Genomic DNA, 12,178 nt, shown 5'->3' with positions numbered 1-12,178 from the left:
CCCCATCTTCCAGCATCATGTGGCAGTTGTTATGAACAGCCCCAGGGGCAGGATTTGGGCAGAACCTGCCCCACCACCCCCTCCTCCACCAGCTCTCGGGGAGCTGAGAGCTGCCCTGAGAAATCTGGGTAAGACTGGCCAGACTGTAAAAGGGGCTGGAGATGGCGCTGGCAGTGACCTCCAGTCCGAGAGAAGCCTGAACGATGCCAACGTCCCCCTGCGTGCTGCCCTCAGCCAGGTGCGCGGGGCATTGGGAGAGATAGGCAGCGCCAGCGTGAGCCAAGGGCATCTGCCCCCAGACAGCTGACAGCAGAGGTGGAGGAAGAACCCAGGCATCCAGCCGAAAAGGGACCCACTGCCCCAAGAGCCCGAGCTCTCCATCAGCCCCTGGGAGGAGCAGGTTGCAGGGCTCAAGCCGTGCACAGGGCACAGAGGGGGACAGCCTCAGCCCCACCCCCAGTGAGGACTTCCACAGAGCAGCTGAGGGCACAGCTGGGCATCGCCTTCCTGCTGCCCTGGCAGGGCTGTGTCCCTATCCATCTGTCCATCCCAGAGCGCCTCAGTTCGTCCCAGGAGAGACAGGGAGGGAAGATGCTCCAGGAAGAGCGGCGGGGACCAAGATGGGGGGCTGCAGCCAGGGGGAACCCACCCGAGCAATTCTCTGCCTCCAGGACCCTGGGCTCTAGTGCCCAGCCGGACCCAGAGGCCAGCAAGGCTCATCTTCCTGCCGGAGAGCCAGACCCAGATGTCTCCTCATTCCAGACATACCAGGGGCAGCCGGAGGTCGGGCAACCTCAGCCCTTCGGCACTGGGATTTCCCATCCAGGCTAATGCAAACCACATTAGCGGCTGGCACCAGGGTAGGCTGGCTCTTGCCCCGAGGGTAAATGCAACCAAAAGGACCTGCTAATTGAGTTTCCAGACCCATGGGGAGGCCAGACTGTCTGCTTCTCTAATGCACCCCCCGCGCTGGGTGCGGGTGACGGGCGAGAGTCCGGCAGCCGCTCAAAGCCTCCCATGCGGGTGCAGGAAACCAGGACATCAGCGGTTCGGGGACCAGAGCAGCCTTGTGGTTCACAATGCACCTCCCAGGGCTGCTCGTCTCACCTATGGGTGCTTGGTGCTGCATCACGTGGGGCGTCAGACCAGGACTTGGCTCCCCATGGCCAACCCAGTGCCGTCCCCTCCACCAGGGGATGTGGGGCAACTGAGAGCACAGAGCCCTGGGCCAGGGCCCATGGGGAGCCCAGACAAGCTCCCCTCCCCCCATGCTTAAGTTTTCCCACCCCTAAGCGGGGATAACAGGAAGAGCGCCAGGTAAGAGCTGGGGACCTTCTCTGTGCAGCTGAGGGGCTGAGGAAGTGGCCAGGGGGCTACACCACCCAGCAGGCACAGCAAATCATGGGCAGCAAGCCATACGTCCCAGCCGGCTTGGGTGGGGGAAGTCTCCCAGGGACTGGCCCAGCTGCGAGGGGACGGGGAGAGAGTTGGCAGTGGAGGGTCTGCTGGGCAACTGGGTCCACGTGGACCAAGCCTGAACCCAGAGGGCTCTGGGGCCACATGGGGGAAGCTGAGGGTCCAGCTAGTGTTGGGCAACACTGAGGCTGCTGGCCTCTGCCACTGCTTTGGGGGGGATTCATCTTGGTCATGTCCCTTCACTTCCATCACATCCCTTTACTTCCAGCCTCTGGTCCCCGCCCCAGGCTGGGGGAGTGAAAGGGGTGCGGCCCCCTTTCCTCTCCTGGACTCTCTCACAGACGTTAATGAGCCTGACAAGCCAGCAGGGTGAGGCACAGCTGCTGGCAGAGAGCCTGCCCCCCACCCTTGCCGCCCTGTCACTCCGATTAAGCAGTCATCTCGGCTCCTGTTCTGACACGACCAGGGCTTTGCTGACGGATTCCCTTCGTTCGCCCGTAATTAAAAGGTGCTGGGAAAGGCAAGAGCTGGGTGTGGCTCATAACTCCTCCCCAAAGCTGCAGGAGGATGGGAGTGCAGAAGGATTACCCCCCTACCCACTGCCCAGAGGCACCAGCATGCAGCTCTGACCCTGGCGAGGCTGGAGAGCGAAGCACTGCCTTGGCTAACAGTGCTGCAGCCCTGTCCGAGGGGCTTTCATAGCCCAGTCACCACGGCATCCATGCCTTGTTAGTGCAGGCAGCACAGCTACCCCCTTAGCAAGGCACAGGGAGGTGCCCAAGGGTACCCAGGGCAGCAGTGGCAGAGCCAGGGGAGGCAGGCTCAGGCTCCCCTGGATGACCTTTAAGGATAGTAACAAGCGTGATGAGCTGAGCTGAAAGGGCAGAGGCTTGATTGGTCCTGCCCAACTCCAGCTCTCGCCAGGCTGCAGGCCAGAACCAATCCACACGTGTCTCGATGCAGGCCACGCTTCAGCCTGGACGTGACTGAGCTCCCCCACAGGCATCCCCAGGCCTGGGGGCAGGGCTCACTCCACGATCCCGCCTCTTGAGATGGCAAAAGGGGCTCTCAGCCTCTCATCTCCCTGCTCCCAGCCCCCTGCCTGGGGCCTTGAGCTGAGATGCCAGCTCCCTGCCCATGTGCCAGGGCAAAGACCCATTCCACCCTGCTATTCCCAAAGGAAAGAGGGACCCAAGTCCCTCGATCAATGCCAGAGCCAAAAGCAACCTCAGTCTCCTGGATCCTAGACCACTGCCTCTGCCAACCCCTATCCCTGCGATCACTGGGCCTAAAGGCTCACTCCAGTTCTGCACCAGTCTAGAGTGAAACAGCAATTGGCTCGAAACCAGAGTCCAGGAAAAGGAGGCTGAATTCAGCACCTCTACTCTGCACCCTGCAGCCCTCCCCACGCGCGTGCTCACGCTCCAGACTCCCTGCTGCCTCTCTCCTCCCTCCCAGACGCGAGCCCCATGAGCCCAAATGGGAGGCGCAGCTGTAGCTGGGCTCATTACAGCCGTGGAGATGGGGGTGGGAGGTGGCCGCCAGCTGCTTCCCACCGCTGTGACTCGTGTGGCCTCTGCCTGAGGTGGCCCCGCTCCGGGCTGGTGGCTTTGCACCTGAATCACCACTTGTAGGTGGGAGCCCAGGGCTGGAAGGGGGACCCTTGCACAGAGCCCATGGGCCTGAATCCCAGCAGCCTGCTAAGGAACCCCAAAGGGATTAGATGCCCTGAAGGCCAGGCTACAAAAAAGCTGAGTGCCCAAATCCCCTGGGAATTGGCTGGTCAAGCAGACAGACAGGAGGACACACCACGTATCATATCGCTCGTGACGACTGGACCCCTGCTCACCCTGGGATGGGGGTGGAGATGCGAGCAGACCCCCCGTAGCCCCTCAGGGACACTGGGGCTGGCATGAAGCGAGACGCAACCCCTGCAGGCCGCGGCATCGGCACTTACGATGCAGGCTGAGGGAGATGTTGATGGAGCGCTCCTCCACGAAGCCCTTGAGGTTGGGGATCTTGGCACACTTGAGGACAGTCTGGGCAGCTGCATCGCCCATGTGCACCCAGCACACCGTATCCTCCACGTAGTTGAAGTCCATGGCCGTGGTGTGCTTGGCACTGGTAGGCGCAATGTTGGGCACCGGCGTCCCACTCAGGAAGGTGGCCAGGACGTTCTGGGAGTTGGCGATGAGCAGCACTGGGGGTCGGTCCACGGGCTCTGGGGGGGCCACATCCAGTCAGCACGCAAGGCCTCCAGCCTAACCCTCGTCATGCCAACACCCACCCTGTCCCCAGGTCAGAGGACGGCAACACCACAGGGCTGGAGACTGAGCCGTGGGGAGATGTGAGGGGACCCACGGGGCTTTGCCAGCAATGCTGGGCACCCACGGAGGGGGTGAGGGATCCCCCCACCAAGGGAGCTGGTTTCATGCAGCAAGGAACGGGGGTTGACGGGGCAGTAGTTCCCCTTGCATGCATGCACAGAGATCATGTGGCAAGGGAGACTGGGGCCTCCTCACACACGCCCGGGTCACAAGAGCCCCCTACCATTCTTAGCCTTGCAGGACCGGTTGTCGGGCTGTAGCAGGTAGCCCTCCACACAGCTGCACGTGTAGGCGCCCTCCGTGTTGGTGCATGTCTGGCTGCAGGTCCCATACACCGTGCACTCGTCAAAGTCTGTGGGGCAGAGGGGGGTGGCTCAGATGGGCGTCGCCATGTTCCAGCCCCCACCCCCCCGCATACATCCAGCCCTGCTGGACCCAGCTCCTAATGTCCAGCCCCCGCCCTGCGCCCATGGGCTACTTCCTACGGCCACTGGCAGAGGCACCCTGCCAGGCAACCGCTCCCTGGGCCACCAAAGGGCGATGCTTGGTATGAGACCATGGCCCCACAGAGTGCCTGTCACCCCCGGTGCTGGCACCCACCTTTGCAGCTCTTCCTGTCCTCAGCAAGCTGGAAGGAGCCATTGCAGTAGCAGACCGGCCCGCTGAGCGCGGGCACGCAGTGGTGCTGGCAGCCCTGGGCCGTGCAGTTGGGCAGCAGCTCTGCAGAGGGAAGCCGGGGTCACACCCACGGGCACCGCCAAGGGCCCCCCCAGGTCGCTCCTCCTAGATTCCAGCTGCAGCCTGAGGGGAGCGGGGGGCAAACGGACTGGCCTGGGGGACCCTGATATGACACCTCTACCTCCCATCGCTCCCGTGACCTGCCCCCCCGCCCCCCCCAGCAGGGACTGAACTTGGCCGCCCATCTCCTCCCCACTGGGCCGGCCCTCCACCCCTTCTAAACCCACTCGGCCACAGGCCCAGCCCAGGTTGAACTTGGGACTGTGGGGGCCATTTGCACAGAGCCAGCGGTTTGCAAAGGGGGTCAGTCCCCCAGCCAGGAGCAAGGGAGCTGTGCAGAGGGCCAGGCACCCCAGAGCCCCGCACACCCCAGTGGCAACAGGCTGGGCCCGCTGGACCATGGCGGTGGCCTCATGGAGACACCCCGAGCGGAAGGGAGCATCTCCAACGGCCCAATTAGCACACAAAGGGCCTGGCTGCGGCCGGGGCAGGCTTTGTGCACCGCATAAGCGCCCGGTGGCCCACAAAGGGCTCTTTGTTGGCAGCTGGGGGCACCCCTGGGCTCCCAGGAACCCACTCTAGAGCAGCGTGACCTTGGGGAGAACCCCCCCAGCAGCTCCCGGTTCCAACCCTGGCCTTGGATCTGGCCCCAGCTCAGCTTCTGCTCTGTGCTAGGGCTCCGGGGGGTTGGGGGCTCTGGATGCAGAGGCTTCTCAGCTGCTCAGTGAGTCCTTTCTACTCTCAGTGCCTCAGTTTCCCTCCCAGCTTTGTGGGCATGGATGCATCACTCCAAGGAGCGGGGACTGTCCCCATCTGGCACAGCATGCCCCGATGCGAGTTGCCCCCCAACCCTGCGGGCACCTCCGGCCACCCCTGCCCACCCATCAGATAGGCTGGAGCACCGCCAGCGCCAGCAGGTCGCGGCATGCCCTGCCCTGCCCATGGGACCCGGGCAGCAGGGCTGGGCTGCGGGCAGATCAGAAAGGAGCACGCCCGCTGTGCCAGGAGGCATTTCCAGGAGGGAGCAGGTGCATGAGTAGAGGCAGCAATGCCCAGGCTCTGTGCCAATGCCTTCACCCGAAGGGAGACCCGCCCCAAGGGAGCAAGGCCCAGGCAGGTCAGGCAGAGGGGAAACTATGGCACGGAGCAGCCATGTGACCAAGGTCACCCTGCATGGCAGCAGCGGGGTCTCCCCTGCCTTTTCGTGGCATCTCGGCCTCTCTACCACTGAGAGAAGAAAGCTGGGCTTTTGGCCCCGTAGGACAGCAAGGCAGGCAGAGTCAAAGGGACAGGGCCAGGGACACACAGGGGTGCAGGTGTCGGAGCTCGGAGCCATGCCTTGCTCTCCTACAGACACGTCACTCCTGCCTTGTGCCTCAGTTTCCCCACGCCCTGTCTGGGTCTGGGCTGTCTGGGTAGTTTCCGCCCAGGTTCTCCCTCTTCCCACAGCTCCCCTCCCTCCCCCCCCAGCTGGTGTATGAAGTTTCCTTCCCTGCCCCCCCACCCCATGGCCCTAGACGGTGCCAGGCCAGTGAGCACCGTCTGCCTCAGCTGCGGGAGGGGTTCCCGGCAGGGGCTCAAGCTTGCAGCTTGCCCAGACTGGCCTCAGTTGGCCCATCCCTGCCTAAACCCTGGAGGCAAAACTCTCAGAAGGACTCAGCCCCGGAGCTGGCCGGGCCTCCAGATCCCCATTCCCACCACCTGCCTTACTGCTGAGGTGCATCAACCTAGATGGCCTCAGCTCAGACCCTTAGCAGAGCTCCTGCCCCTGAGCTGAGCACAGAGCCAGGCACCCAGCATTGCAAGGGGCTCTGCCCAGCCCTGGGGACCCCCAATGAGCTGGCACTGACCTCGCCTAGGATTCAGGCTCCCTGAGCCTGGGCAAGAGGGCCTTGCACGGGACTGCACTAGTGCCAGCACTGGAGACCTGTCCTGAAAGTCTCCAGGTCACCCCCCACCCCATCCACTGGTCAGCGCCCCCGTACCACGGCAGTGCGGCCCCTCGTCCGAGCCATCGAAGCAGTCATGGGCACCGTTGCACAGCTTGCTCATGGGAATGCAGAGCTCTGTGCCCAGGCAGTTGTGCTCGTTCGGCTGGCACCGCGACACCTTGCTCTGGGGACCTGCAAGACATCACCAGGAGCAGGGCTGAGCAAGAAGCCAGTCCCTGGAGCCCCGGGCTGGGGGCATTTGCCTCCTAGCCAGGGCATCGCTACCCCCACAGCAGGTTCTGGCAGGGAGCACACGAGCCAGATAAGGAGCATGGAGGGTCAGGGGCTGCAGCAAGCAGTTCCCTCTGTCTCCGGGTCTCCGGGTGCATGAGCAGATCCCAAGGTTAGACCCAGGCACCGATGCATGCGGACATCCTTGGGACCAGGGGAACAACCTGAGCCACGTGGAAGAGGGGGAATTCACCTCCATCCCCAAATCAAACACTGCCCCAGCCCCCATCGCCAGAGCAGTTTCCCCTCTCTTCCAGCTTCCCCAGGAAGGACAGGACCCGCTGACGCAAGGGAACAACTGCTATACAAAGTTCCCACTTGGGGCTGCAGCCACCTCTGGGTTGGAACAGCTTGGAGGGCATGGGGGGCAGAGCAGCCAGGGCCCACTAGATGGGCCGGAGGCATTGCCCGATGACCGCGTGGGACACGCCAGGTTCACACCACAACCAGCGCTAAACACTTCTCCCAGGGGCTGAGGTCAGTGCTCCCCCAGGGACAGCACCAGGCTGGGGGCTGCCGCAGCTCCAGGAGCCCTCTGGTTTCTGCCTTGTGGGGAGCAGGACTTCCGCCCAGCCTCAGCTGGCTTTGCTCGCGAGCTCTGACAAGACCAAGGCAGGGCAGGGCAGGCTGCCTAGCCCCCAGGCCAGGGGATGGGCAGGACGGGCCCCAGGGCAGACATGGGAATTGCAAACAGGCAGGGCAGAGAGCAAGGGCGCTGCAGCAGAAGGGGCTCAGCAGCCTGCTTGTGCCCCTGTTGCTCACTCCGGGGCTCCTTCCTGTACCTGCCCATGGGTCAGGGGCATGATCAAAGACCCAGGGGACTCACCCAGAGCCACTCAGGGCACCTGTGTCAGAGTCAGGACCCCCTGGAGTCCCCTGCCCTGATCACTGCTAGCGGGCACCCAGGAAGAGAAAGGACCAGGGGCAAAGCCTGGCAGGGGGCAGACTGGCACTCAGCAAGGTGTGGAGGGGGCATGCATATACACCTACATGCACACACGGACATAAACACTGATGCTGGTACACACACATATGTACCTGCACACATGACCCTCCCCCCCCAGCCACGGGGCTGCTCCCTGCCCTGGCACATTTCCCAGCTGACTTCCTTCACAGCTGCCTGTGCCCATTTCCCTGCCTGCCGCTCCCAGCACTGAGGACCCTCTCGGCAAGCTCCTGCCTGCAGCTAAAACCCTGGTGGTGCAGGGAGAGGCTGAACCAGGGCTGGGGCAAAGCCTCTGTGGCAGGGGGGACTGGTGAGGCTGGATGTCCATGGTCCCAGCTGCTTCCAGGGGCTGGCCTTCAACCCCCCCAGCCAGCCTTTGGCTGGAGCGGGGGAGGGGGCACAGGACGCCTGGGTTCAGCTCGAAACTCAGCCCAGACTAGCTGCTTGCCCCCCCCCCAAAGGCCACTACCAATGTGGTGGTTCTCGCCAGATAAAGATTTGGCCCTGAGCCGGGTGGGGCGGGGAAGAGAGAAGAGATTCAAGCCAGGCAGGCATTACCCCCCACCAGGCTAAGATGCTCAGGAAGGGGAAGGGGCCGAGCTCAGCTGCCTCAAATTTTGGGGGGCCCAATTGAAGAGGCCTGAAAACCAGCCTCCTGCACTGGCAGCTCCCGCCGGTCCCCTCCCTCCCGCCCTCCATCAAACCTTGGCAGCTTTTCCTTTGCACATTTAAAAGAAAAATCAAATCCTGACATTTCAAGCAAGCACGACCCCCTCCCCCTCCCGGCCCCCAGCGCACGTGGGCAGAGACAAAAGCATCTCCCCGGTAGGGCTGTCATCACACAGGCAGCAGCAGGGCTCCCAGCCCCCACGGCCTGCACCAATGCGACCAGGGCTGGGGAGGACCAACCTGGTGGCAGCACTGTGGAACGGCCGAGCCACGCAACATAGGAGGGGGCAGGCGGGCGTAACAGAGCCTTGTTGAGCCCGCAGTACAGCTTGGTGGTGGCATGCATGTAATAGAGGTTGGATGTGTGTGTGTGTAATAGAGGGGGTGTATGTGCTTGTGTGTGCATAAACAGGATGGTGGGTGCGTAACAGAAATTGGATGCGTGTGTGCATAACAAAGGGCTGTGCGCATGTGCGTGTAACTGGCTGTGTCTGTGTTTGTGTGTATGTGTAGTAGAGAGGAGGTGTGTGTAATAGAGGCTGGAAGTTGTAATAAATCTGGGACTGTAATAGAGCTTGGGGGGTGTGGGGAAGTGTATGTGTAATACAGCTTGTGCAGGTGTGTGCATGTGCGTGTGAGAGAGAGAGATACATCTCAGGGGGTGTATGCGTATAATGAAGCTGGGGAGAAATAGAGTTTGGGGGTGTATGTGTAATACAGCTTGAGCAGGTATGTGTGTGTGTGCACACACACATGCACATGTGCAATACAGCTTGGGGGGTTGTATGTGTATATATGTGATACAGCTCGGGGGGGAGTGCGCATGTAAAAAAGCTGGGGGCTGTAATAGAGCTTGGAGGTGTATATGTAATAGAGCTTAAGCAGGGTATGTGGGCGCTTGTCTGTAATTCTGTAATACAGCTTGAGCAGATGGATGGGTGTATGTGTAATAAAGCTTGGGCCGGAGTGTGTGTGTGTGTGTGTGTGTGTGTGTGTGTGCGTGTGTGCGCGTGTGCGTGCACGCATGTATGTAATACAGCTTGGGTGGGGACGGATATGGATGTATGCGTGTAACACAGCTTGGGTGAGGGTGTGTGCGTGTGCGTAGCACAGCCTAGGCAGGGATGGGTGTGGGTGTGTATAACACAGCCTGGGTGGGGGTGTGATACAGCTTGCGGTACGCGCATGTGCGTGTGCACAACACACGCCCACTCCATCTGCTCCCTACCATCAGTACACCCCAAGCAGCTTTGCAGGCGGGGAAACTGAGGCTGAAAAAACAGCAGACCAGCCCCCCACAGCATCAGAGACATCCCGGGTACCCGGTGTGGCAGTCCCATGCCCCCCCCCAAAACCAGTGGGGCAGTCCCACACCCTCACCCTGCCACCATGGCATCAGCTCGCCTAGCACCAGGCACCGCAGCCCAGAGACCTCCGGTGGAGCCGCCGTTAGTGCTGGGGGAGGACAGGGGGACCTGAGAGCATTTGACACTTAAAAACCAGAGCCAAAGGGATTTGGGCACCACACATGCACACTGATAAGTCTGTTGTGAGGAGCTCGCACACACAGACATGGCTGTTGTGAGGAGCTCACGCACATTCACGTGCGAGTAAAGCTGTTGTGGGGAGCTCCCGTGCACACATAAGTGGGCACACACAGATAAGGCTGCTGTGAGGAGCTCACATGCACACCCACATGTGCTCATGCACATATGTACATGCACACACAGAGAAGGCTGGTGTGAGGAGCGGATGTACATACAAAGCTGTTGTCAGGAGCTCACACGTGTGCACATATGTGCACACATGGATATGGATGCTCACAGTTCTCTCACATACACACATGGCTGTTGTGAGGCGCTCGCATGCATACATACACAGATAAAGCTGTTATGGGGGGTCCGTGTGCACACATAAATAAAGGTCCAGTGAGCTCACACGCACACACGGCTGTTGTGAGGAGCCCAGCCTGCATCCTCTACCACATCCAGCATGGGCAGGAATGATCGGCCACGTGGGCATCTGTCTGGGAGCAAGGGTGCAAGCCACGCAGGACACCTACCCCCACAATACCACAAGTGCTTTCCAATCCTCTCAGTCACAGCCCCGTGTCAAGGCTGGGCACAGACCCCAGGAGCCCAAACCCACTCCAGCCACCGTGGCACGGATCAGGCCAACTTCCTCAGGTGTCTACCCACAGTCCCCACAAGCCCACAGCTCAGCACACACATGGACCAAGCTCTCCACCCTCCTGAGCAGGTAGGTTCTGTTTGCTGCGGCTCCTTTCCTGTTTCTCCATCCCACACACATGCTTGCACACACTCACACACAAGCCTGCACCTGCTTGCACATGCACACCCGCACGTGCCTTCACACATGCATCACACATACCCCCAAGGGCCCACGCTGATACACGTCTATGTATACACTCCGGGCAAAGCCCCGCAGAGGCCCACAGAGCCTGTGCACACGCCTTCACCTGTGCACACATGCTTACACACAGACATGCCCCGTCTCCTCCTTGGCTCAGCCTTTTCACTTTCTGCCCAAGCCCCTCCTCTCCCCCCCGGGTTCCTGAGCTGTTCCCAGAGCCCCCTGCCCCTTTTCAGCTACAAGGACATGGCCCTGGCCCCGGCCCACATCCAGCCTACCTGCAGAGACAATGAGCTACAAGGGGGCTCCTCAATGGAAGGACCTCCAGGGCCGTGTGCCCTTTCCAAGCTGCCTCTGCTTCGAGGGTTTTGCCAAACTCAAATCCCCATGGTTGGGGGGGACACAATGGCCACGTCTAACCTCAGACCCCAAACCCTGGAGTTCAGAGACCTCCTAGCTCCTCTCCAAGCTGCAGGGGACTAGGGCTGCCCATGCAACAAGGAAGTCCCCTCTCCAGCTGCTTCCAGCGAGGTGCATGCAACACCCCAGTTCCTCCATCCTGCAGTTATTCCTGCACTCCCCCCACCCCAGCTTTGTCCCATTGTGCATATGCAACAGCAAAGTGCTGGCCACCAAAGTGCCTCCCCACTGGGGAAGCCAAAACCCCTGCGTTGCTTCCTTTTTTTTCCCGACGTAAGAGGCTTTTGCAGAAACCTCAGCTTCCTCTTTCTGCCACCCCAACACAAATACAGACCATGGGGAGTGATGCTGCATTTCCTCAGGAGCACAGGGGCTCCCAGGAGCCAGACTAGCTTTAGAGTGCAGCAGGTTCAAGCAGCACTGGGTTAAACGGGAGAGAAGTGGTTATGAATGGACGGCTTATATGTGCACTGCAGCTGACACGAAAAGGTGCATGCCCCGACCTTCTAAGGAAAGAAAAGGAGCGAGGTAGCAAACTGTCCCGGTGTTGTCCGTAAGAACAGAAGGAATAGGAACCTTAGGAACAAAAGGGATACATACATATCTCAGGAGATTCATCGGAGCCATCCGGACAGTCCTTTTCCCCGTCACAGCGCCAGCCCTTAGAGATGCACGTTATCTGATCTTTGCATGCAAACTGCTTAGGGCTACACGTCTTCGGGGCTACATGAAAGAAGAAATAAGACAAAAAAAATCAACATAAAACCTGGGGATGAGTGATTGGAACACACCAAAGCTGCCTTTCAAGGGACTGGGGAGTTGCTTTTAAAGGAGAAAGAGGTTTGGGATCCACCAGTCTCGCCCCTGCAGACAAAAGAAAAAAGGGGGAAACTAGATCATTAATTACTGTGAGAAGACAGAGATCCAGGATGTGCTAATGACTTTAAAGATCTTCTAAATTAGTGCCGGGGAGCCTACGGCAGGCACATTTTTCTTTTTAGCACTAGGTCGCAAAAGAAAAATCATTCAGGAACCCCCAGGAAAAAACAAGTGAGACACCACTTTCG

General features: G+C 60.5%; 1 protein-coding gene across 1 annotated transcript in view; it reads right to left on the bottom strand.

Annotated features, from left to right (window-relative positions):
- LRP1 (LDL receptor related protein 1) overlaps positions 1 to 11,833 on the bottom strand; it is a gene marked incomplete at its 3' end in the record, with an annotated part of 64,345 nt that extends 52,512 nt beyond the window's left edge. Inside the window, exons 1-5 of the mRNA XM_019556302.1 lie at positions 11,712 to 11,833; positions 6,467 to 6,604; positions 4,344 to 4,463; positions 3,967 to 4,095; positions 3,374 to 3,637 (exon numbers count right to left, since the gene is read on the bottom strand). Of these exons, the coding sequence (XP_019411847.1) occupies positions 3,374 to 3,637; positions 3,967 to 4,095; positions 4,344 to 4,463; positions 6,467 to 6,533 (580 nt within the window). The remainder of the gene's footprint in view (positions 1 to 3,373; positions 3,638 to 3,966; positions 4,096 to 4,343; positions 4,464 to 6,466; positions 6,605 to 11,711) is intronic.
- Positions 11,834 to 12,178: the final 345 nt, after the last annotated feature.

Source organism: Crocodylus porosus, unplaced genomic scaffold, assembly GCF_001723895.1.
Source record: "Crocodylus porosus isolate Cpor-Errol unplaced genomic scaffold, CroPor_comp1, whole genome shotgun sequence".
NCBI classification, from domain to species: domain Eukaryota; kingdom Metazoa; phylum Chordata; order Crocodylia; family Crocodylidae; genus Crocodylus; species Crocodylus porosus.
This window is presented reverse-complemented; position numbering and strand designations above follow the sequence as displayed.